Source organism: Falco biarmicus, chromosome 5 (assembly GCF_023638135.1).
Source record: "Falco biarmicus isolate bFalBia1 chromosome 5, bFalBia1.pri, whole genome shotgun sequence".
NCBI classification, from domain to species: domain Eukaryota; kingdom Metazoa; phylum Chordata; class Aves; order Falconiformes; family Falconidae; genus Falco; species Falco biarmicus.
The window spans coordinates 19,371,484-19,398,119 of record NC_079292.1 but is presented as its reverse complement, the minus strand read 5'-3'; the positions used below and the strand labels follow the sequence as shown (position 1 = coordinate 19,398,119).

The window sequence follows — 26,636 nt, the reverse complement described above, 5'->3', positions numbered from 1 at the left end:
AATCTCACTAAAAAGAGAACATCATGAGTTATATGTCTTTATAGCTTTGTGGTTTGGATTCTCACACAGGTTTTTAATTCCTATGCTGAGGACTGTTTATATATTTTACAAGAAATACTAATTAGAAAAAATGCTTTGCAAATCCAAGTCCTTGGACTATATACAAAAACGTAGGTGTCCTCTCTTTGGGGGAGTGACCACAAGGCAGCATGCTGCTTGTGGCTTTTGCTACATGTCATGAGTGCTAGTATGCTCTATAGCCAAAATGCTGACAACAGCTCATATACAAAATTTTCGGTGAAAAAGTCAGTGGAAGGAAGCATTCAGAAAATAAATATGTTTTTAAGACTGAAGAGACAGGAGGGCATTGTAACTTTATTTCCAAGCACAGAAAGCAGCATAAAACATTGTGGCTTACAGCCAGGGCTGTGAGAAAGAGATGACAGGAGCAATTAGGGATTAGAGATGGCTCAAGCTGCAAAAATTGGATCTGGATTAAGACTTCAGGGACCTCAGGATTGGTTTGAAGTTGCTCACATATGTGTCTGTGGTTTTGGCTTGAGACAATTTTTAGTTAGAAGAGAGGATAAAAGGACAACTATAACAGCAAAAAAAGAAGTGTAGGATGAAATGAAGAAATGGAAGCAGTGACAGCAAGTATATAAAAAAAGAAAATTACTTACTTTGGCATGAATGAGGACATGGACTACAGAGAAGACAGGAGTTGAGAACTAATACTCTTTTTTTTTTTTTTTTTTTTAAAAAAAAAAAAAGAAAAAAAGAAAAAGGATAGCTGCATTTCTGTGGATGAGCTATAGGGCTATGAGAGAACTGCTGAGGGCCAGAAATGAAGCGACATATGTCAATCATTTGAGAGCTGCAGAGCTATATGGAATTACTATGGTAGGGACAGTGTTTGGTTGCTGCCTACCTGATTTCCAGCCAACCCAGTTGATTTTACCATGGATTTAGCCCTTGCTGTCAGTACTCATAGGCTACAGGCAGCAGCGACTGCAGCCTGGAAAGCCCTGAGAGAGTTCAATAAGGATTTGGGTTTGATGGGAAAGAGCAAGTAATGAAATAGCAAAATTGAGAATCTAGGACTGTTGGGAAGTCAATATTAGATTACTCATTTGTTGGAAGCAGAGATTTCAACTGTCCATTTGAATGTGAAGTTCTGATTAAAGAGTTACTTGTTGAATCATAGTATGTAAACAAACACGTGCCACTCAGTTTAAGCTTAACATTTATGTAGGATAAAATTGTTTATAGAAAGGAGGCAGTGAAAACAGACTGATATTTAGTAGTTAATGAAAGTGTTACCTTACACCTCACTTCACATGGGGGTCCAGCAGTCACTGGATATGTAAGGGCCTAATATGCGTTTCCTCAAAACGGAATCTTTCATAGATCCCTTTCATCATTTCTGTGATAGTTTTGAAAGTAAGATTTAAGAACGCTGAACCTGAAGAGATCCAGATTCTTGTAAATGGTTTTAAACTTAAATTTGTTCAGATTTAAAGTCTAGTTGTGGATACTGGAATAACCTGGAAAGATCTCTCTGTGCTCAAGGACAGATGGACTTGATTGTGCAGGTTTTAGGTGACAGTGAGTTCCTCAGTTCTGTGATTCTTGAGCTTGGGTCTAATTTATTTCTTCACTTTCTCATATATTTTTATGGACACGCAACCACACCCCCTGAAACACTAGAAATTAATGAGATTTTTTTCCCTCCATGTGTCATGTACTGTGAGACAGTACGTTGAAGGAAACATGGAAAGAAAAGAACTGCCACTATCATACTGCCCAGAACTGTAGATGGTATTGCTTGAGGTAGGGACGTCTGGAGACAGTGTAACTGAGAATAAGCAGCTTCTCCCCGTAACATCTTTCAAGTTTCTTACTGATATTTGCAGAATTACGTGGATCATGTTTAATGAGGACTTTGCTGTGTTTAGAACACTTTCTTTACATAGTTAGGCATGTTTAAAAGCTACTTTAAAAAATATTTTGTTACAAATCAGGGCACATTTTCTTTTTTCTTTTTTTTTTTTTTTTTTTTGACTGACACTCCATGAAAGACATTGCAACAATGTAAGCAAAAGTGGGAATTTTCCTGATGAGGTAATTTAGGACTCTGCTTCTTTTCCAACTATGTCTTTTTCCAAAAATACATAGAATTACTATGAAGGAACAGAATACTTCAGCAAATACCTACCTTCTTTTATGTCAGTAAGAGTTCCACCATTGACCTAAAATTTGTGCAGGATTTTCTTCTGGGTTGTTTGGTTTAAAAACTTCACTTTTAGAATACTAAAGTTAGTACTCTAACTGATTACTTCAGCTGTTGAATGACTCAGGGCCCCTGCTGATTCCTTCATGCTGGCATTACTGTGAGAACCAGAACAGAGAAGACTATCTGTGGCTTTACAGATGAAGTTCTGGATAGTGTTTCATCCCTGTACTTAAGCATCTATGAATACGTGAGCTGGCCCTTATTAATAAGTTTAAATATTTAAAGTATCAAAATAAGGAGGGGTTTATGGAAAAGATGGAAACTTTGCATTATTGCACTTTGGTTGGGGATTTCAGAGTGAGCATGTGAAGGTGGAGATACTACTAACAGGAAATCCTTAAGTAGCTGTCTGAATTTCATGGTTAATTTGTCATCCAGAATAATAATAAAATAATAATAAAAATTGCAACAAAATTCAAAAGTAACAAAATGCTGCTAAAAAATTAGCAAATTCTTCTGTTCACATTAACTTCATACAGTAATAATGAGCAACATTTAATTAATAATTAATATTCTTTATCTCAGTTCAGAGCTATAAAATCTGAACTGGAACAACAACAAAAAGGGTACTTCTAGGATGGAATTAAAGTACTCGCCTGCATAGTGAGTATTGCTTATTGAATTTAGATTAATCTTCTAACTTAATTCGTAAAGTCTTTCTCACTGGATGAAGCCTTTGGAGTTGCAGGTTTTAATTTATATTTGAGAGGAATTGCTAGGATAAGGATGGGAATTCAGCCTTACTGATTGTTAGCTTGATCTTGTTTGCACCTTATAAGAGAACTGATGAGTCTTGTCTCAGGGCTCTTTCACCAGTGCTCTGCACATCCGATGTTCATACTCAGAGTTATTAAACTTTAGATAATTGACTATGTGGGTGACAAGAGCAATTAGCCTAAAGAAAAAAACACTGAATGGAGATGACTATATAAGTTGTAAGCTTGAACAACCTGGGTACTTCTTAAAGTTTGGCAACAGCCTTAGAGTCTGCAGAGCACCTCTGTAATGCCTGGTGAGACGGGTACTGCTCCTCAGGCTCTTGCATGTCCCTGTGCGCACCCAGTCCACCTTTCATTAACATAAACAGGGAGACTGTTCCCATCATGCCTGTCTGTGTAAATCACCGACTGAATGAAGGATTTCTTGAGCCTCTTGATAATTTTTGGGCTTTCTGTGAGGCTGAAGAGCCAGAATAAGAAATGTTGTTTCTGAAGTACAAGCCCTCAGAATTTCAGAAATAAATTTCAGAATTAAGTTTAAAAACTATTTTGGAGTCTTGTTTTTTGTGTTTGAAAAGTAGACATTAGTAGGAAATGCAGGTGATAGCAAGAAGAGTTTGAGCAGGGTTCTGTGGGCTTCTGGAATGATAGAATTGCTTTATTAAATCAAATAAAAATATTTGAATGATCCTCTTCATCACTAGGATTCTTACTGAGACCTGCCACAAAGTAGTAGTAGCAGATAATCCATCATACATTGCACATTTTGAAATCATTTCTCTCTTAGCTGTTATAATATAAGCCGTTCCAGTAGTGGCTTGGCTGTGCAAATATTCATGACAATGTGAAAGTTCAGTCTGTCAGGTTCCTTTAAATAGAATATTTTGATACTGACAAATTGTTGTAAAATCTGATCTACAGATAGAGGTCACTGTCTAGACACATAGTGTAAAGTTTAGTGATGAGCTGTGTGTCTATGGGTGTATAAGAAGGAATGCTCTACAAAATGACTTTATGGCCTTGCTTCAATCAATCAATGCATTAGTTATTTCATTTCAGGAATGTGATACATAATACACATGATTTACATCCTGATTACATTTTCCCTAGTATGACTGAGCACAGAGTAGATGTGCTGTACAGTTCATTACAGTTGAAACAATAACTTCTTGTGTATAGTCTTTGTAATGGCTTGTATTCACTTGAATTTTTATGCATTATTACTATTGTTTAAGAAGACTTTTTGCTAGAGTTATATAGTTGTGATTTATTGATTTACTTAGGAAATATTATGCAGCCAAGATGGCATATGTATGCTGAAATTTGTCATGACAGGTAGCTGTTCTTTTTTTCCAAATTATAGACCACATCTCTTTCATGTTTAATAAAAGCATTGCATTTATTTTTTAAAAACACTAATATGTATTTGAATGTGACACATCAATATTCAGTCCTAATAGCTCCAGCTTAGGAGCTGTTTTAGAATGTAATTCCAATTTGTTTTCATGTAATAGTTATGATGGAAAACTGAAATATGCAGCTATGTATTTTTATTAGAGGTATGAATTTGTCCTTTTGTTGTCCAATTTATTTTAAAAGTGAGCAATAATGATTAAAAATATAGTTACTAGTTTGCAAGCCCACTTGATGAATCCACTAGAAAGGGTGTATTTGTCAGCCTGAAGAAGCCTGTTCATGATATTTGCATTGTCATGTCCTTTTGGCGCTGGAATGAGCTTGGAACTCACAATCCCATTGGAACAGGACAACCTTTGCAGACAAAGTACCTTGGGAAGGAAGGACAGGAAATTAATTTGCCTGTGAAACTCTGATGTAAGAACATCAACCAGATGAAGAGAGAAAGGGAATTTTGCTCTAGCATGGAGAAATCATAAAATCAGAGAATCATAGAATCTTGTAGGTTGGAAAAGACCTTTAAGATCATCAAGTCCAACCATTAACCGAGGACTGCCAAAGCAATCACTAAACTGTGTTCCTAAGCACCACATCTACACATTTTTTAAGTACTTCAAGGGATGGTGATTCCACCACCTCTCTGGGCAGTCTGTTCTAATGCTTGAATGTATAATTCAGCTGTACAACTTGATGTTATCATCTGACAGGCAAGTGATCTGTAATGTAGAAGATTAGACAGCAAATCATCCAAACCCATCTGTTATGACATTTGGTTTCCTTAAGATCCATATTCTCTGCAAGTTCATAGAACTGGCTTAAGTTACCAGGGATGAACTGTATTATGAGTAACACACAAATACTGTTCTAATCACTGGACAATTTGAGGAATACTAATTTAGAAACTTTATTGACATACTTATTGCTAGCAATTAATACTTTTAAGGCAATTAATAAAATTAGTGTTGTGAGCAATAGCAATTACAATCAGATGGGCAGTTACTTACAAAAATATTACCTTGGGAGTTTTTGGGGACATTGTAGAAGTGTTGTTCTTACTGCAGTGTCTTTAGTTTTGTACTACTTTGTATATATCTGATGCAATATCTGTGCCATTAATTTGCAATTATGAAAATTGCCTAAGAAATACAAAAAGACTTTCAAGTTATGTGACTGAGTCATTTAAAAAACCACTGTTTTTCTGAATTTAGTTCAAGACGGCCCACACCAGGGTGAATGCAGAGTATATCAACATCTGTAAAAGATCTTGAGTCTGATGAATTTGTTAGTCTTTAAAACATTTGTTTCTCTGTAGAGAATACTGATCTTTGATTTCCAAAAGCTGGCTTGGTTTTTTCACCCCTCTAACTATATGAGGCATAAAAAGAGAAACTTCAAGGAGGATTTAGCACATTATAATAGGATTTATCTCCCCCCCCCCCCCTTTTTTTTTTTTTTTTTTTTTTTTTTATCTGCATCTTTTTTCCTGTGAAAATATTCTGGGAATTCTTTGGAGAAAACCAATAGTATTTTAATCCTGCAAACATGTATGAACATGTTTACCAGTGTGCACATGGGTGGTCACTCAGTTTTGTTAAGCTAAGCAAATGAGAAAATATTTGCTGAACTGGAAAAAGTAACCAAGAGTGTCTCCTGACCTCCGATGGTATAGCATAGGCCAGGTGTCTCACTAAACAAAAGCTCTTAAATGTTGCAGATTCTTTGTCTGCAGGTGGATAAACTAGCATGAGGTCTAACACCTCTTTTGATTTCATGGATGTAAATGTGAAGAGGAGAAAAGTATTCTGTAAAAGACATCAGATTGGCAATTTCACCAAAGAACTCCACGATTTGAACTGCAATATAGAGTTCGAACCTGAAATCCTATCCAGGCTCAGTCTTAAGAAAATGAAACAGCACTTTTTCTCTGGGTCTGCAGATGAAAGTGTCATGAACAGCACGGAGGTGGCAGCTGAGATGACAACATGCATTCAAGGACAGGGTGAGGGGTACCGTGGCACGGTCAACACCATATGGAGTGGAATCCAGTGCCAGAGGTGGGACTCCCAGTTTCCTCACCAGCACAACATTACTCCAGAGAACTTCAAGTGCAAGTGAGTAGAGACATGCAGATATCACTGCAGTGGGAAAAGAGCTTAGTTTTCAAATGTTTAGAAATTCATGCTGCCTAAGTAGACTGTAGGATCCCAGTTCCTGCTCTGCAACCTGGTACCTTCGTCCTACTTGCTGATGCTGGAGACCATTTGAACATGGGAAAATCAGTTCTTCAGATCTTAAAGCATTAGTTCTAGATGAACCTGTGTGAAACTGTAGGGTTTTTTATGAACTTTTTCTTCAAGCATGTATTCACCATTTTAAACAATTGTGAAGTGTATGGATGTTTTCCAGACTGGGACCCGAATCCCAATAGTGCTGGTACATTACTATTGTTTTTCTTTCATGAAGGTAAGTACTTGTTTGCAGTTTGGTTACTGACGTTAATTTAATATGTCCTAAATGTTACCTAAGCGTAATCTCCTTGACAATACCTGACATTTTTAATATTTGACAACACTTCTTTTATTTTCCATCTTTTTAATCCTTTTTCTATCTCATTAATAAATGTGCTTGCATGACTAGGACTGCTTTTACTTGTCATCTAACCCTTCTGTATAGTTCAAAAACTCTCAGGATGTCAATAATGTACTTACTTTAGGCAGTTACCTTAGCCACAGTCTTTCAGTTCTTTTTTTCACTAAGCATAGAGGAATCCTGGCTGACCAGCATGGACCCAAAGCCCATTTTGTACTAAATGTCTTTATTGATGGCTAAATAGCAGTCTGGACTTGTGCTGGAATTTAATAGTATGGTTCTTTCAAGGCAAATAAAATATTCTTGTCTCAGTTCAGATTATCTCTCTTAACAACAGCTTGTGTGAGCAAAATGGTTAAGTTTGTTGTCTTAATCCCTTCACTACTCTTCAGTTTATTGATTAAATACTGTGCACTGTAACAAATCTACTGAAAATGTAACAATCACCATTGTAATGGAAAATATGAGTGATCCTGAGCCTCCTCTGTCAATCTCAGGACCACCTTGAATTTACCTGGAAGTTATTGCTTGAGCCTGATCCTACAGTTTTTTCTCAGACAAACTGTCACTTAAACTAATTTGTACTGTACCTACATAATATTGCTGCAGGATTAGGCCCTCATGCAGTATTAACAATGTTCCTAGCAGTGTAGAGGGTCTAAGAATATTAGGATGGCTGGTTACACTGATGCTTGAGAGCATAGTGGCTATTCAGGCCAATAGCTTGAGTAAAATCAACAGAACTGCTGGTACTACTGATCAAAACTCACATAACTTAGAATTACAGTATTAGGCCCATTTCTTCAATAGTCTGTTATCAGTAAGTGCTGCAGATGGAAAAATACAGTGAAATATGGAGATGCACAGAACATGGCAACAGCTGCCAGGAGATGGGAAAATAAAACTTAGGTTTTAAGAGGTTTGACTATTTCATGCAAGCTGCAAGAGACATTTAAAGATGTTCCCTTGTGACTAACTTTTACTTTAAAGGTAACAGCTGTATAGAATTTCAACACACATTTTTTGTATTCCAAGGTTCAGTTTCTTAAATGAATTGCGGATGGTCTACAGAACTGTTTCTCTAAACTCAGCAGAACCATTCAAAGTACAGGGAATTTTAAACACTTCAGTAATCTTTGTGTTTAAAAGCACTTGTAATGGATTGCAGGTGTATCCAATGTGAGCTTGCATGCAAATTTTGATGGAGAATCCTGAATAAAAATAAGCTACATTGAAAATATTGTTAATCTTCAAATGATGTCTTGTATCCAGTTAAACATTCGTCCACTGAAAATTAATTCCCATAACCATATTTTTGTACAATTGCTATCTTTTTCTGGATGCTGTGTTCTTACTGGCTCTTAATCTCCTTGCACTTGACACTGATCAGTAACATACAGACCTTAAGGAGCCTATATTATTGCTAATTCATAATAAAAAGCAATAGAATGCATCAATGGTTTTAGGTTATCCTTGTGTGAGCTAACATATTTATTTTTATAGGGATTTGAGGGAGAACTACTGCCGAAATCCAGATGGATCTGAATCACCCTGGTGTTTTACCACTGACCCAAACATCCGTATTGGTTATTGCTCCCAGATTCCTAAGTGTGATGTATCAAATGAACAAGGTAACAGAGGGAAAGGCAATAACATGATTATAAGTGAATGCTGCACTGTTCCAAATGGCAGATAGGCAGGCTTAAAAACTGAAGAAGTTGGACTCAGTACATCTGTATTACACCTGTGTAGTTCCACTTTGGCTTTATTTGCATACTTGGGATTCATCATGGTGTAAATGAGATTCATTTCTCAGTTCATATTTCGATTCCAGCAGGGAAAGCTGAAGCAAAGATTTGCTATTGGATCTGATTTTTAGACAAGGTGAATCTGTGTGCCATTTTATATTAGCTGGAGATCTGCTCCACTGTTTTACCTTTCTTAGTTTGAAAGGCATTTTTCCAGAGCTGAGATTATTTCCTTGGTTCACAGTCCTTTTATAATTACATATGAGGCCACCAAAAGTGATTTGAGATTATTTCCTTGGTTCACAGTCCTTTTAAAATTACATATGAGGCCACCAAAAGTGATTTTTTATTTTTTTTTTCCCATATACCCCCTTGTCTAAAAGGAGTTGAGCTGAAAAAACCCCCACATGGGACTTCCCATATAGCCTCTTATCTTCTAGCTGTCACCTCTGCCTGTAAAGTCCACTCTGAGTCTTCAAGCAAACATTGTTCTTCCTATGAGCTCTTCACATTACTCTAAGGAGATTGCATACTGAGAACTGATGCCAATCATAGCATCAACTGAGGCTAAGAACTCAGACCTACGACCCTAATCAGGTTACATGAAGATCTCCATCTTTAAATTTCAGCCATATTTTCTCTTAAATTCAAGAGTTGCACTTGAAAGAGTTATGTCAGAGAAAGGATTAAACTTTGACTTTCATTCTATTTTTTTGGTAAAACAGGAATTATCAAAAAGTAAAAATACTGATTAGTATGAAATAAAATGCTTTATACAAAAAGTTTTTATAGTAGCGATCATTTTAAAGTATCCTCTTGAAAAATCTCATAAAGGCTTGTGACAAAAGCTGATGAATAAAACATGACTTCTACTGGAGTAAACAGGCACATTTTTGAATTACATTAAAATTAAAGTCATGTTGATTTTTTGATTTTGCCAAAGTAGAACTTAAGTGTAGAACTATATACTGTTGCCAGTATCCAGAATCTATACAAAGGTAAGTTGTTTCAAACAGGCTAAGAGTGCCTAGTTTTTGAGGAGGGAGGAACAAAGGGGTATTTTTACTTTGTTTTGTATAAACCAGCTCCTGAAAACTTCTAGAATATTCTGTGTGGCCCTTCCAAATTATCCATGAATTAACTATTTATGAAAGGAATTTTCCCAGTTTATCTAAGTAAGACAAAATTTAAAATGCTACTGTGTTGAGAATGAAGGCCTCAGGCAGGAGATATGTATCTAAATTTGGCAACTTTTACCCATTTCCTTTCTTATTTGTACAGTTGTCTGATTTATATGGTATAGTGTTTGCTAAATATAATACTTGTCTTTAATGATTTTGATTACTGATGGAAAGGAAGAGTTTTCTTTTCAGTGTTGCACAATCACCCTCTACTTCTTTTTGTCTCAACATTCTTTATTCAGATTGTTATCGTGGCAATGGCAAGAGTTACATGGGGAATCTATCCAAGACAAGATTTGGGCTAACTTGCTCCACATGGGACAAGAATATTGAAGACTTACGTAGGTGTGTACATATGAAACAGAAAGAGATGGTTCAGCGAGTCCTGAATAAATACTGCCTCCAGATGGCATCTCTTTTTCTTTTCCAGTGATTCTAAAATAGCCCCTTATGCCCTGGAGCTTTTAGTATCTTCTATTTTTTTTTTCTTTTTTTCTCTTAGTGTTTAAATATATTACACAACATGTCTTTGTCAGGCTAACCACTAATTGCAGTCTTTGGGATGTTTTTTAGTGTTTAGTTTACTGGCTGGGTTTACCCCATCTTTGTCCTTGAAGTTTTGTTCTATGAGAGGATAATGGGAATCAAGTAGGATATGGGTGTCTCATCAATATGATCTCACAGTTCATGCTGATTCAAGCAGGAGGGTGGACTTGAAATCACCTAAGGTCAGGTTTCAAGTCTGATATTGAACCTTGAGTCTACAATCTAATGACACTGACATTAAATGCCATTAAAACAACTTGGAATTTCTGTTGTCTGTCATTACTTTGGCTTCATATTCAAGTGGTGGAAACGGCAAGTCACATTATTTTTTAAAGTAAAATCAGCAGCATATACAAAAAAAAAATTGTGAGATTCCAAGACTTTTCCAGTCACACCTGGATCCTCAGTGTTGCCTCTGCTGGTTCAGAACAGTAGATCAATAAATCTCAGGAGTGAGAAGAACAATGACTTCCAGGTACTGCACATAGAGATTCATCAAAAATTTTAACAGGTATGAAATATTACATGTTAGTGGTGCAGATGGAAACAGTTTTCCCTTTGTTTTCCTTTAGTTTCTGAAGTTGATGTGACTATGTCTATATTACTTTTAGTACTTGTTGAGTTAGTGCTCGTGATCACCACAGTCATAGTGCCCAACATACCAGCCATTGCCCTCTGAATTTTGCTGTCCCTGATTCCTGTTGCTGACTTGATGGCCAGTCAGGTGAAGGTGTGTAAGTCGGTAAGTCAGCCTTGGGAAAGCTGTGTTGCGAAAGACTTCAGCAGCACTGTCTGAACTCACCAACTGGACTATACGTTTTTCCCCACACAGGGTCGGAGGCAGCATATATGTTCCAGTGTGCTGTCCACGTGAGGGAGGCAGAAGTTTAAGATCATGACTTTTGAGCACTCCAATAAGTCTTCAGATCGCCACAAATGAGACAGTTTAAACCTATTGGATGCTTGATGAAATTGCATTCTTATAATCAGCATAGACCAGCCTTCCTTCTCTTACTCCCACAAATCTTCCATCTGGGAACTTCTTTGGGAAGCTATCCGTCTCACTCTAGCAGTTACTTTGGTTATGGGTGTGCTAGAAGCAGCACGCATGGTTGGTTATGAACTAAAAGAGCAGCGCAGCTGTAATTTAGGAAGCCTGTGTGCTTCTGTCTGACAAGCCAGAAATAAACAACTTTCCCTGCTTCAGATATGCACCCCAAAATTTCACCTTTCCTTGTGTAGGTTTGCAACTTAGTTGACCTATCGCTGCAGTTTATCTGAGCCATTCATCCTTCTCTCTGCCTGCTGCTCAGCTTTGTTAACTTTCTTGTGTTTGTCTTTGCTGAAGATTCAGCTTTCTTTGCAGATTCAGTGCTCCCTTGTGCTGTTAATCTGCTGGGAGCAGGTACCTAGGCTCCCAGCGAGGCCTGCAGATTTACTGAGGGCAGCACAGACATTCTTCTAATCAGTGTAATGATCCCGCCTGAGGGTATCCAGGGATTTTAGCTCCAGTGGGAGATCTAGAAACCTCCCAGATGTCCAGTGGACACAGTGCTTAAAATACTAACTGGAGGAAAGTTGGACCCAGATCCAGCAAATATTTGGGTCTCATCTTCTCTTTGATTTCAACCAGCCCTAAACCCTGACCTGTAGGCTTCTCAATCAACTAATACTACAATATGGAGCAATGCAACATTTAACCTTTGAAAATTTAGGCTATAGTATAAAGCTTTTCAGCACTTTGAATTTTTTTTCCCTGTAGGCATATACAAATATTCAGAGAACCAGATGTTAGTAAACTGAAGAAAAACTATTGCCGCAATCCAGATGATGATTTTCATGGTCCCTGGTGTTACACAGATGATCCTCTCGTTCCCTGGGATTACTGTCCTATTTCTCGATGTGAGTACTTGGTATGCCTCAGGCGTTGTCAACTGTGCAGTCCCAGTGAAGCCATGGTGTCAGATGTGTATGCACACCTTTCTGTTGTCACTTGTGGCAGCAGAAAATGTATAATTCTATCAAGAATCAATTGTGCGTGATTGAGAAGGAATGGACTGAAGGTGCTTGTGCAATATATGAACAAGGGGTCCTTTTTCCTTGACCAGCTTGGAGATTTCAAGGCTTATTTATGCAGCAGGAGCATAACAGGGCTATAATAGATAAGCAAACATTTTCCATCAGATCTAGCAATTGAAAGAGGGCTGGACAGAGACAAAGAATTTTCTAGTGGTCAGAGTGCTGTCTGTGGCCTCAAGAAACACAGGGACAGGTATCTTCTGTACTAAAAGCTTCATAGTCTCTTTGTGTGATCTGTGTTTGTAAAGTTGGGGTAACGCACTATATATATGTTGAAGTGTATATGTGCTATATAGATTAGATTCAGCTCTCTGATGTTTATGGGATGATTTAACTCCTGGCAATAATTAGAAACATCACATCTCCAAAGTTGCATGTTAAAATCTAAATAGCTTAAATAAACAGAATTAAAAATCCTAGGGAATTCAGTAATAAACCATCATTCAGTGGAAAAAAATAGATTTATGCCGAAAAATGTGCAATTCACATTTATGTTCAAATTTTTTCTCTTCAATTCTTATTTCTAAATTGCTGTGCTGAATACACTGGGAGAACATTTAAATGGTAAATCAACCTTTTGAACATATGTCTGTGATCTCTAGAGGTTAGGGATAATGTTACATTCATTCTTAGCAGCAATCTGCTGCATTTTCTCACAGTCTGAACTGTAGTACCTCTAAGAGGTGATATTTGAAGTCTCAGGTGATATTTTGGCATCTATGTGAAGAGTAAACAAACTGTGCAAAAGGTTAGTTGTGTCAGTGTAGATAAAGACCGACGGCTGAAGAAACATAAGTTTTATTCACTCACTCTAAGTTTAACTGGATCTATGAATTCCTAAGGAAATATTTGTAGGGTATATGGCAATGGTCAGTGTTATGATTTCTGAAATCAAACTCCAGAGCTGGAATATGTCTGTTTTACAATTGTAATTTGAATGGACTAGTATTAAACTACTAGCATCTCACTCAGGTACTGATAGCCAGCTCAACCGGTACAGAAAAAATGCTGGCAGTTCCCAAGTGTACTTACCTCCTGCCTTTAACTGGTCTCCTCAAACTGCAATGCTTATATGAATCTATCTCTGTGTGCATATGTATATATATATATACACGCACACACACATGCATAAGTACAAATACACATAATGTATATGTGTATACATACACATGGAAATTTAACTGTGCATATAACTGTATATCTTTTTATATGTGTATATTTGTTTATTGCTTGATGATGGAAATCTACTTGGATGAGATTTTTTAAATTTTGCCTGTGCAAATTCTCAGTAGCTATACCTGTACATCCAGTTCATAATGCTGGGTCACTCTGCAGACCTCACTAATGGCAAAAATGTAGAACCAAGTTTAAGCAACTTTGTTGTAACTGTATTTTGAGTTGGACTAGAGGGAAGAACCAAACCAAATTTTGGGGGACAGGTTTTGATAAGTATAAGTTTTTGCTGACAGCAATACAAAAGGACTTTTGAAGATTCAAACATTTTAGGGAAATAAGAAATTTTCATTAAATCTGACTTGGATTTAATCACAACTTCTACATTTCCTGAAAGCTTATAGAAAAGTCACAACTTAATTTTTCAGCATTTGCTTATTTGAACATTTAAATTGAACATGATAGATAGCCTAATGTATTCAGGATTGAGACAAGGAAAAAAAAAATGCTTGAAACTACTGTTGCAAAATGTTTAATTCTTACTTCATTCTATTGGAATGAGATTCTGCCTTCTTGTTAATCCTTACCGAACTGTGCTTCTGCAGACTTAAAGAAATCATTGAAGTTTAAAACTTTAAGAACTATTAAAATTAACAATATGCCATTTGCTGTTTATCTTTACTCCATTCAATTTTTAGATGCATTTTAATTTTGTATTATGGCTATTTCATGTGTCTGCCTAGGTGAAGGTGATACAACTCCTACTACAACCAGCTTGGATGGTAAGTAATTTTGCAGATGTACTCTGCAGTGCATGTATTCTATCTTTTCAGACTACCCATTTCTTTCCAACTGAGAAACAAAAGAAAGATTAGTTAAAGATACAAAAAAAATATACAGCTTGGGAAAAAATATTTTTACAATAGGAAAATGTAGAATAGCTTTACTATACTCTTTTTATCTATTCTCACTGTCTTGTCTGCCAGTGGTGAATTATAATGATTTTCAATGTATATTATAGCTATGTAAATCTCTGAAAAATCTATTTAAATATATATCTTTTATATTCTCTATGAATATTTATATAGACTCATCCGGGTTCACTGAAGTAGTTTTGATGCTCTAGAAATATATTTCATTAGTGCAGGAAAGTTAATCTGTAATAAATTTTGACCTTCTTGTGGTCCTTATGTGCAACTGTACAGGTTTCCTACCGCTGTTTTTAGTAAAATGTGATCTCTGGACCTGCTTTCAGATACTGTCATTCCTTGTGCCTCAACAAAACATTTGAGAGTTGTAAATGGAATCCCAACACAAACTAACGAAGGATGGGTGGTTAGTTTGACATACAGGTAAATATCAGTTTGATTAGAAAGAAAAAACATCTATTAGGATACTTGTTTTGCAACTGTAGAAAATATTGACCATAATGAGAATACTTCTAAATTGCAGTTAAATTATGTGAAAGCAGAACACCGGCATTCCTGTAACATCAGGCAATTTCATAGAATTCGCTCCATCAGTTAAATATATTTCATTATCAAAAACTTATGGGCTTGTAAAGCATTCATAGAATTCTGCACTTTTGATTAGCTACTGCAGACCTTTTCATAAGATTGGCTTAGCATCCAGCATTCAACTGTTTATTTTAGAGACTGTTACCAAAAAAAAAAAAAAAAAAGTTTCATATCAATATTTTCACTTTAACAGCAGTGCATTTAGTTGTGAAGTGTTGGCTTCAGAATTTATACCCATGTCAAATTTAGCTGTCTTGTTATATCATTGCATGCAATTAAAATTTATTCTGTATTAAAAAACTAAGCAGTATCTATAAGGAAATCTTTTTCATTCTGTAAAACAAGACCCTAACATATACAGCTGGAAATGTGTATTACGTTATGGTAGATCTTACTTTGCTACTGTGTAAAAGCCAGAACACGGAATTACTGTTTCCTGCATTCATTACTCTGGTTCATAACTCATCAGCTGGAAGTGTGAATCATTAATGTATAACAGGAGATACATCGCTTGCGTCTTCTATCATGGAAAAAACCCCAAACCCACGTCTTTTTTGTCTGCTGGTACAGACTGAAGTACAGCTCATTTCCATTAGCTTACAATTTGTCATTTCTTCTTAAACCATGTTGCAAAATAGGTTTTAAATGAAAAAATGGAGTAAAGGAAAAGGTAAACCCCCTATTTCCTACATTGCTTTATTGTTAGAGAAATTTGAGAGGCCCTTCCCATCTCTGGTAATCTTTGCATTTCATAAGATCTGATCCAATCAGAACTAGACCTTTCTGGAAGTGTAGTAGATAGTCCAGAAAGACATTTCTAGAGGCACATCACTCTGTTCCTAGACTAAACGACCAGAGACATGGGCTGAATCACTCTCTGGAAAAGTTGATCTTTGCACTGTTTTTAAAGCAGCCGTGATATTTGAGGAACTTTTAGACAGGTAAGGTGCATCCAGTCTGGGTGCCTAAAAAGTTAAATAGCTAATGTTAAGGTAGTTGAACCTTTATTTTGTGCTGTGCAACAAAATTCCATTAAGTAGATGAGTGCTTAAATAAGTTCAGATTCTTTTACAAAAACGGGATTCCTGGAATACTCCAGCCGCAAAATATATTTTTAAACATTCCATGTGGGCATAAAAATGTAGTTTTGTTTGGTGTTGTTACCAAGGAAGCAAACAGAATGTTGTCTGAAAAAAGTATCTTTATAACTTCAGGACTTTCTACGAAAAACTAACTGTACACCTCAAAATGAAATTGCCATGTCTGAATGGTAAAGGCTGAGTGATACTTAGAAACTTGTCCTCATATTTGGCAACCAAGGCCCACCTCTAAATTTTAAATTAATCAATGACATATTTTCTTACATATCTGATCCAGATTCTGTTATCAGGTATATTTAAACATATTTGGGTGAATTTCATCTATTTCATGGAATCAGCTCTGGATTTGTCCCACATTTAAGTAAGAAGCTTAATCTTCCTATGTGTACTAGCCGATCTTCTAAAGCAGATGATGCAATCTTGTAAATTCCTTTTGATAATTAGTGATGTAAACATAACATAGAAGAACACATTTGTACTCCTGATTGTGACATTTTTATAATAAAACTGGGCACAATCTATATTTTAAGAAGAACCTAGCCTTTTGGCTCAGATGTTTTGTTCCTCAATCAAAATACAATTAAAAAAAAAAAAAAAAAAAAAGAGGCAAGCATCTGTGTTATTCTGCTGTCTTTGAACTCCATATAGAGTCTGGGCTCCTTCCAGCAGTTCTTTGCAAAGCTTTCAACATTTGTGTGATTTGAATTTATAAATTGTGAGATTTTAAGCTTTTCCCAAATTGCTGACAATTCTGATTCACTTTCCAAAGAGCTGCAGAAAATAAATGTGATTTTGGAGGCACAAAGAAGGAAACTAATTAATCTGCATTCCACAGACATCTTTATTTTTGAAAGAACTGTCATGCTTAATTGCTTTAATTTTACTTGATATATTATGCTTCAGGTTTTCTATAATCACATGTAGGATGTCATACATTGCAGATTGTTTCCAATTGAAGTATGTGGGGATAGAAATCTCATAAGGTTTGTAATCAAATAGGAACTCTCCACCTTGAGGTCAATGCTCTGACTAATACCTACATGAATAATGACCAAATGTTGTTTACATCTGGTGTCAGTTTGGGGACTTGCTTGAATGTTCCTATTACAAAGAATTAGCTTGCCTTTTTTTTTTTTTTTTTAATTAGGCGTCTTGTTACAAATTCAGCTTTGCAACCACTAAATGAACAGAATAACTGAATTTCTCTTTCCTCCTAGTTTTTATACATTGGAGTAAATCTCTGCAAACTTGTGTTACTATAAGCGTTGAAACTGTAGAGCAAAGGGACAGAGACATGTTTTCACAGGCTGTCAGTCAGCCACTTTTCACTAGCAAAAATACATGGGGAGCGAAAGTACTCTTTAAACTTTTTGACTACATAAAGACTAATACTATTATATTTTTTTTAAATGTTTTTTCCTTATTTTTCTTTCCCCCCCCACCCAGGAATAAGCATATCTGTGGAGGTACTTTGATAAAGGAAGAATGGGTTCTAACAGCGAGGCAGTGTTTCCCTTCTCGGTACAGTAGCCTGTAGTTTTGCAATATTGAAATACATCTATTTTCAGGAACTTATCAACACAATAATTCTTTAACTTAAATGTAGCAGTTTTCCCTCCTGTTTGGCTTTAACATTGTTTTTCTGATATAAAAGTCCTGTGGGACCTTGATATTTTCTGTTAGCATTGTTGTCAATCTCAAAGTCCTCTGGCTATTTTTACATAGAAGTATATTTTCCAAGTGTGATGGTTAGACAACTGACTCTTTATAAAAATAATCGCATGCTTCTGCTTAACTGGACAGAATAAAATAGAAAACTTGGACAACTCTCAAAAAGTTCAAAGGTTCATACTGTTTAAGGATTTAATTGTTTGTATACTATTAGGAAAAAAAATAGATTTTAGTAACAGTTAAAGATAAAATTGTGTAGTGGCTTCGGACCAAAAACTTACAACTGAGCATGTTGATTTTGGAATAGCAGTTGGCAGCATAATCCCATTTCTGGTGGAGTATTAGTTAAGATCTTCTAGCATATTCATATTAAGCAGAGGTTTTTGAGTTATTTTATTATACACTCAGTAAAATCCTAACCAACTTTGCCTCATTTAGGTACAAAGATTTGAAAGACTACAAAGCCTGGCTTGGAGTCCACAATATCAAAGGAAAGGGAGAGGAAAAGCACAGACAAATTCTGAATATCTCCCAGTTGGTATATGGCCCCACAGGGTCAGATTTGGTCTTACTGAAACTTAGCAGGTTAGTAGATATTATGAATTTCAGAACTTTCAAGTGACGAATGAGACTCTTCCTGAGTAAGTTTTGCAAATTGAGTTCTCTACTATGTCTGATACTGCAGATGATGTCTCCATGGGGTAAACTTTGAATTGAAAGAACTTTTACTTGATATATGCAGAAATTCAAGTTCATCTTCTTTCCTAAGAAAAGAGACGTTACTTCTGAAAAAAATTGTGCCTACGTTTTTTTTTTTCCTGATTACCGAATTTAGGTTTGTTGGGAGTTGTTGTTTTTTTTTTTAGTGTTGGGTTTGTGTTTTTAAAAAACAACCAACCAACTAACCCACATTGACAAGTATATTGTTTTAATTTATAGAATAAGCATCAGATTGTAACTGAGATCCTTGTGTATATATGAGCTTTCAAACTTTCTCCATATTAGCAAAACTATATATTCAAATGAAATGCCATCATTACTTATTTCTAAGATGAAAACCCAATTAAAGAGCATAAAAGCGGTGACAGCATTTCAAGAAATCTTTTGACAGTTAACAGCTGTAGCAAAAAAAAAAAAAAGGTAGAAAAATCCGTCATATTCTTCAAAGATGGAAAAAAAAGGAAAAAATTGGCACAGTTTCTAATTGCTGTGGTCTATAATAGACTTAACGTCATTTTTAAGATACATTTTAGAATGTTAAGTAAAATCCACTACATCTATTATTTGTTTTCTCTTTTCAGACCTGCCATATTGACAAATTTTGTAGAAATAATCCGATTGCCCATTTCTGGATGTACCATTCCAGAGAAGACCAGCTGCAGTGTTTATGGATGGGGATACACTGGATGTAAGAAACTATTTTTAAAAACTAAATGAATACGTTGACAGCTTACTTCCTCTTGTCATTATAGGTGAGGCTGCTGGTATTGCCTGATGCCACGGTTGTCCAACACTTTTTGTTATGAAATACGGTTTCAAATTTTTTTCTAATTTTGTAAATCTTTGAGCATTTTATCTAAGATCATTTAATATGAAATATTTTCTGCTAGTGCATCTTTTTTTGTTTGTTTGTTTGTTTGTTCCAGTGATAGACAAAATGATTCAAGCATTACAAAGAATGAACTAGAGAAAAATATTGTTCTACATGTTTAAAAAGTATGGCAGAAATGGTTTGTAGAGTTCTAACCCCGTTTTGAAAAAAATTCCGATCCATCTACTTGAGCTGTCTCTTTCTGTATTCCAAAGTAGGCTGCTCTGTGGAAAAACTAATATGGAATCATGTAATCAAAGACATAATTAACAGACACAAATGTGGTGAACTAAGGATGCAGAGGCAGCCCTATGTCTGGCATTTCCTAACTTTTGAGTACTTGACTTTACAACCTTACTAATGTTTGCTAAACACAGTTTTTGTGTGAAGTAAATAAAAGTATGTGGGAGAACAGACATTTATTTAGTCTGGTAAATACTGTATCTGGCTAATTATGTGTTGATGATAAAGTTAATAGCTGCCAGTTGACAATAATTACTCCAATAATTACTATGCTCAAATGTCATTTTGCCACAGACCCTGAGTAAGCAGCAGCAACATACTCACACTGCCCTGGAAGCAGAGCAGAAACTAAACTGTAATTCTGAGGCTCTCTTCCTTGTAACCATTACTCTGCATTTCTTTGTGAGTGGCAAATAATCTGTACCAGCCCTGTCCCAGATGACTGCCTTTGATGTTCCCAGCATGGCCATATTAGCCACCCTCCGGGGGGGCGATGGCTGTCTAGGGGACAGGGAAGTTGGGCTGGAACATGGTGCAGTATCAGAGGAAAGCTTAGCTTAAGAGAACTGATAAGGAATTTCCAATGTGGTGGAGTTATGTAATACAGTACGTATTTAAAATCTGTCACCCAAGGACTTTGTACTATATTTTATGTACTACTTATAATGCTCACAGCGTCCTGGTCAGGGAAGGAAGAAGTGTTACATCCATTTTTTTCAAGAAAATAGGATAATAAGCCAGTGAAGGGCAAGCCTGGCATGTTCTTTTGATGGCTGGACAGGGAACAGGCAGATCCAGGCCCTTTATTTATCTTTGCTGCTTGTACAGACTTGTCTTCGACGTGTAGAACAAGAGTAAGCTCCACAGGGCTCCTGCTTCCTGACCTTCACACTGATGAATGGAGATTGCACAAGGCTGTGGGTCTGCCCTTGCAGGCACAAAGTCATTCAGTGTAGCTGAGCCAGCACAGAATGAGAAAAACTCTGCTCTGCTACAGTGTTTTTCAAGTCACACGTCCTTCCCTAGGCCATGGCAGGCACTGTTGCACATTAACTCATGTTTAAGGCAGGGAGCAAAATCCTTGCTCTGCTAATGGGAGTAACAATATTCCCAGGCTCACTTTTCCAATTTCTGTGGTGTAACAGGGCAAGCTGGTGGTGAACTGTAGAGTAAATCCAGTTCCCTACCCCCTTCTTCTAATACAAAAAACTTCTCCAGATCTTGTCGGAGAACTGAACAGACATGCACACCAAACAAATTTCTTGAAAATCTCATTTGTAGCAAATATAAGAAATCCAAAAGGCAAATGCATGGTAACAGTGAGGATGGACAAAAATGTGAGTATTGGAGAGAAAGTGCAACAACTGAAGTGCCATAAGTTTATCCAGACTGTATCTTCAATTATTTTTATTCCCCTAAAGCAAAATAATGTTTTCGTTCACTTTTCAATCCTAGTAATGAACTATGATGGCCTTCTCCGGGTAGCAAACCTGTTTATTTTGGGAAATGAGAAATGCAACCAATATCTCAAAGGGAAGATCACTGTGAATGAGTCAGAAATCTGTGCTGTGGCTGAAACCATTGGTGCTGGACCTTGTGAGGTAAATATTACAGTTCTTAGTTCATTCTTAGGAGCCATCAGCCTGTCTATTTCTTTCCCAGAAAAAATAAATAATAGAGTTTTTTATAATTATTCTCTTTGCATTGAAGATGTACATAATAAAATATTTTAGTCTTTTGCATTGGAAAACAATTTGTGTTTCTAGTGATCTATTTTCTTCCAGAATGCAGGAAGAGGTTCCTTTGCTCCAGTTCAGTTTCACCATACCACCACACCAGTAAGGGATTTACATGAATGTTAAATATATTCATAAGACTAAACATTTTGCTAGAGTGGGACAAATTTTTGTTCTGTATGATAAGGGTTAAAGTGGACTGTGTGCTAACAACAGCAGTTTATTTTGAGTAGAAAGCAAAGGCTGGAGCAAATTTAACTACTTAGGTGAAAATTTGCATGCAAAATACAAAAAAGACTGCTCGACAGAGTTGATAAAGTTATGAAGGAAAGAGAAAGATCCAAAAACATACTGAGGTTCAGTGTTAGTCAGAAGGCTGAACCATTTGATATCTCTAATCAGGCCTGAGCAACATGTTAGTGAGGACAGAAGAACTGCTTCAATGAAACTATAGTTTCATACATTTGTTTTGCTTGGGGCTAATTTTGACGGTGGAGAAAAGATATCTGAGGAGAAATTCTGTAAATCATTTATTACAGGAAGATATAATTTTTTGTATGGAAAATCTACCTGATGAGATGGGGTGATGTCTAGAAGGAGGATAGTTGTGAACATTATTATGCATTAAATACCTGGAGTAGAAAAAATGATTTCTTTATGCCAATGTTAACCAAGTAGTGAAAATTTCCCTACCCAAGAGTACTACCTAACCATGGGGAAATGAAGTCTTCATCAGGCTGAGGCCTTTTCCATTTATTATTAATATTCCACAGGATTATTTTGTTATTGCAAAATATTTTCTTGAAATAAAATATTTAATCATAAATGAGCTCTTAGATGTGTTGAGGCTTACAAATGAAACATCTGCATGGAAGTCTGCTGGGAATCCTGCACTTTGTTTTCCTCTGCAAGAAGAAATGGACTGAATTAATATTAGCAATCAGTCTTAATCACTGCATGGTTTCCTGCTCCCTGAGTTCCCCTTTGAAGCTTCTTTCCTCAGCAGAGAACAGGCAGAGAAACAAAATCAGATTGGCAGGTGAAACTTCGCTCCTGAATGTGTTTTTTGAGCTGCTCTGATGGTACTGACATAGTTCATTGTTCAAGTGGGAACTAATCTGCAGCCACTCAGAACAAAAACCCCAAACCAAATAAAGGTCAAGCATTGTTATTTCTCTGGTGATCCAGAGAAAATACAATGCTAATTGTCAGCTTTTATTTTTTGAAACAGTGTCTCATTATCTGATATGAACATTTACTGTCTAGTTTCACATCCAGTTTGCCAGGTTCAGTATAAGTTTTACCTGGGTAAAACCCCCAGCATTTACATCCAAGTGCCAAATCTGTGTGAATCTATCTAAATTACTGTTTCAATCTAATTTAAACTGAATGTACTTTAGTGCTAAACAAGACCCTGATCTGAGTCGGCCATACTCCAAATTTTCACCAAATATATATACTAGTGCATAGATGTCTCCTTCACTCAGAATAATGAAAAAGAGTAACAAGTTATGTCTGAAAATTGTGTCTACAAAATATTACCCTTTATTATGATTGGGATTCCCCACACACACCTGCCTATTTGTGACCAATAGATTCTCATCCTGGGGCCTTGCAAGATGATTGAATGACAGAGAGATATTAATCTGGCTCTGTCAGCAGTCTGATGCAAAGGCTGTTATTATAACAGAGATGTTTATGAGTCAACACACTTTCAGCTCATCTGGTTTACATGCACATTGAAAAATGTTATACTCGCAGGTAGCTGAAAAAGGAGAGTAAGATCTGGTAGTGAAATCACTAGAATTACATCTAAAGATGGATCGCAGGGTTTAGTTTGCCAGGAAAGCAACCAAAGGTCAAAGGCCAACGTGCCATTAGTTCTCGTAAATTCAGGTTGTGAAAAACATATTGGAAGTTGGGTTTTGTTCTATGGCAAGAATAACTATTGCCTGTTCATTAAGCTAGGTCATCCACTAAAGAAACCAGTTGGTGAGAGACAGGTGGGAGCTGTGTCTTCAAGCATTTTGAGAAGTGACACTCTTTATTTTTTTCTAGAGAGATTATGGGGGTCCCTTGGTTTGCGAACAAAACAGGCTCAAGATAGTAGTTGGTGTCATTGTTCCTGGCCGTGGATGTGCCATTCGAAATCGTCCTGGAATTTTTGTACGGGTCTCATATTATTCCCGGTGGATACACAAGATTATGATGACCTACAGAAAACCCTGAAAAACTCATCAACTTCCACTCAAAGAAAAATTTTGGACACCATGGAATTAATGTGTAATGTAAAGATCAACAGTTTTTTTACTACTTGATAGTCACATTTGTTGAATTTCTTTTAATATTTATGGGTGTTTTTTGGTGTTTTTGTCTACCAGTGTTGTTTTATAATTGTTGGAGTGACTTACAGTATATGCAAGTATGGTGACATATCTCCTGAAGATACTTGAATGGGTAAACAATTTTGCAAAGATATTATTACTGGATGATAAATGGTTTTATAGAAATAAATCATATGACCTCCTTAATGCTGCTCTTCAGATTATCTTAGAAGGAGAAAAAAATTGCGGTTTTCTTTAATACATCTAATTCTTTCTGTGAGCCATATATTTCTCTTCATATAAGATGAAAGACCAACTGAGAGAAATATGCATCTGTTAAGGACAGCACATGTGATTATAGTTCTCTTCCCCCCCTTATAGAGGTCAAAGATTTCAATATTTCATTTAAAATAATCTCTTTAGAAATTAATATTTTAATTATTGATGGACTCTGACAAGTCTGTCATAAGCAGATTTCTCATCAAATTCAATATCAATACCTTTTACACAGTGCTTATATACTAGTTCTGTACTTGATTCCTTCAGGATATATGTGGTCCCCTAACGGATATCTCAAAAACCCTTTCGGATATCTCAAAAACCCTTTCGGATGAGGGAAGAGACACAGAAGTGGGTTGGTTAGCAAACTATCAATCATTTGTTTGAAGTTAGATCCAGAAATATCTGTGAATTTATAATGCTGAAGAGAGTATTTCATGCAGTTTGAAAAATTAATCCTAATGAGTTCCTGTCAGACTTTGGCATTTAAAAGAAATTTCAATCAAATATGTCCAAATCTTTCTCAAAAGAGAAGTGTTCAAAGTTCAGTTGGTTCTAGTTATTTCATGAAACTCTGTATTTACAGCAGGAAAAAGAATAGGTGAATCTGGCGCCTGGCTGAGAGACTTAATACTGGGAAAAGTAAGTTATACATTAATAGTCTTTCAGAGACTTCAGATCTTTGATAAAACCTTACCTAGATTTAGACAAAATTATATCTTTTGTATAATTCCTTTCAGGGTAGTAAAATTATTGCAAAGATTTATATGATCTTGTATGCAATATGGAAAACATCACCAATAGTTTAATAGCTTGTGTTTCTTGTATTTAGAACCATCATTTTTCCTTTATGTTGACTGGAAAAGGGAGCAAATAATCAGCATCTATGACAAGCGCTTGTTCTCCTTTAGGCATTTAGTTGTATGGCTGGGAGTATTATACAAATATGTTGTTAGAGGTGGCACCAATTACCCTGTAATTTCTGAAAAATTGATACAACATATATCCAATTATTAGTATTACTACTGTACCTGTAATTGCATAAGTTACTGTTACTTTACTTGTGACTACATAATTGTAAATGTTTCCAGTAGCAAACTGTACGTTATGCATATCATATCTAACTGCATAGCCACTAAGCTGACACCATGGTGTAGACATATAAAAGGACATTTCATTCAGAAGACGCAGGGTTGAATTCTGCCCTGGCAGAAAGTAACCACTTCAGGGGAGCTGTCTTGGGAGGCAGCCCTCATGCTGACTCGCCAAATTATTTTCCTCAGCAGTGCACTTGACTTCAGTGGGACTCAAATATGCTTACATATCCTGGTGAACTGGGATGTGTTTCAGGCCATGCTTAAGTGGCTTGGCTTGGTGAGATTTGTTTCAAGCATCCAGCAGATTCTACTGGCACATAGGAAGACGTCTTCCAGCAAGCAGAGCTTCTGAAACCCCTCCTGATGTAAATAGTCTCTTTGGACAGGATGCAACTTCTCTGTACAGCAGAACTGAGGCTGTGGATGCTACACAGATAGTCTGTCTCGACCTATTCTGGCTGCCTCTGAAGGCTTCATGCTCCTTTTGAGCTCTCTTACTTACCAGGCCTAAAGAGGGCAGGATTTAGCCTGTTGTATTTACAGTTAATTATTGCCATGTATGTGAAGAGTGTATTCTTACTAAGTATATACTGACCATATCTTACTGAAAGGATTAACTTTTTAAGAAAGACTTTTAAAAAACTCCAAGTGAGTTTTGTTTTCAGTCACAAGTAGAATGTGGATAAAACATGTAATTCCATGTTCACTCTTTGTATTCTAAGAATTGTTACGTGCTTACTGTATTATATTTGCAGGCATTTTGTTATGTCTTGTCTAAAAAAAATCAAATCCTAAAATATTTTAGTTAAAAGCTTCTGCTGTGCAGAAGACTGTGATTTTTATATATATATATACACATATATATATATATATGATAAAAATACTGTTTTTTGTTAGACAACGTGTAAGGATTTTTACCTGTTTGTTCTGGGCAGCGCCTCAGTAAAATAAATTGTACAGAGTTGATGCTCCAGAACTTAACATGTTTGTATGCACTTGCTTATCAGGTGCCCTTGCCCTCCCTATCTCAGTATGGAGGGCATGCGAGACTCTGAAGAGCAAGGGAAGAGAAGAATAATGATATGTGGTAATGAATTTGTACTTCATTTATTCCTGTGAATATTTCTTGTTGGTACCAATGGTACCGTACCAGGCAACTGTTATAACTACAGGATTCTCTTAAGAAAGGACACTCTATAGATATTTTTTCACTGCTCTAATATTTTTGTCTCTGTAATAACAAGAGAACATAAACTAGTGCCCATCTAAATTGCTGGAAAGCCTCTAACTAACTTCAGTAGGATCTGGACTTTACTTTGTAGATGTGATTT

General features: G+C 36.2%; 1 protein-coding gene across 3 annotated transcripts in view; it reads left to right on the top strand.

Moving 5' to 3' along the window:
* The window catches only part of HGF (hepatocyte growth factor), a 57,539-nt gene extending 33,025 nt beyond the window's left edge, over positions 1-24,514 (top strand). For 2 of the 3 annotated variants that reach the window (XM_056341325.1, XM_056341324.1), the window contains exons 8-18: positions 6,368-6,542; positions 8,524-8,651; positions 10,192-10,294; positions 12,258-12,397; positions 14,491-14,529; positions 15,003-15,099; positions 17,811-17,885; positions 18,474-18,620; positions 19,337-19,443; positions 21,325-21,470; positions 23,664-24,514. In XM_056341325.1, the coding sequence (XP_056197300.1) occupies positions 6,368-6,542; positions 8,524-8,651; positions 10,192-10,294; positions 12,258-12,397; positions 14,491-14,529; positions 15,003-15,099; positions 17,811-17,885; positions 18,474-18,620; positions 19,337-19,443; positions 21,325-21,470; positions 23,664-23,834 (1,328 nt within the window). In that variant the 3' untranslated portion in view covers positions 23,835-24,514. Of the gene's footprint in view, positions 1-6,367; positions 6,543-8,523; positions 8,652-10,191; positions 10,295-12,257; positions 12,398-14,490; positions 14,530-15,002; positions 15,100-17,810; positions 17,886-18,473; positions 18,621-19,336; positions 19,508-21,324; positions 21,471-23,663 lie in introns of those variants that run through there. The other variant, XM_056341326.1, reaches the window with a different exon arrangement.
* Positions 24,515-26,636: the final 2,122 nt, after the last annotated feature.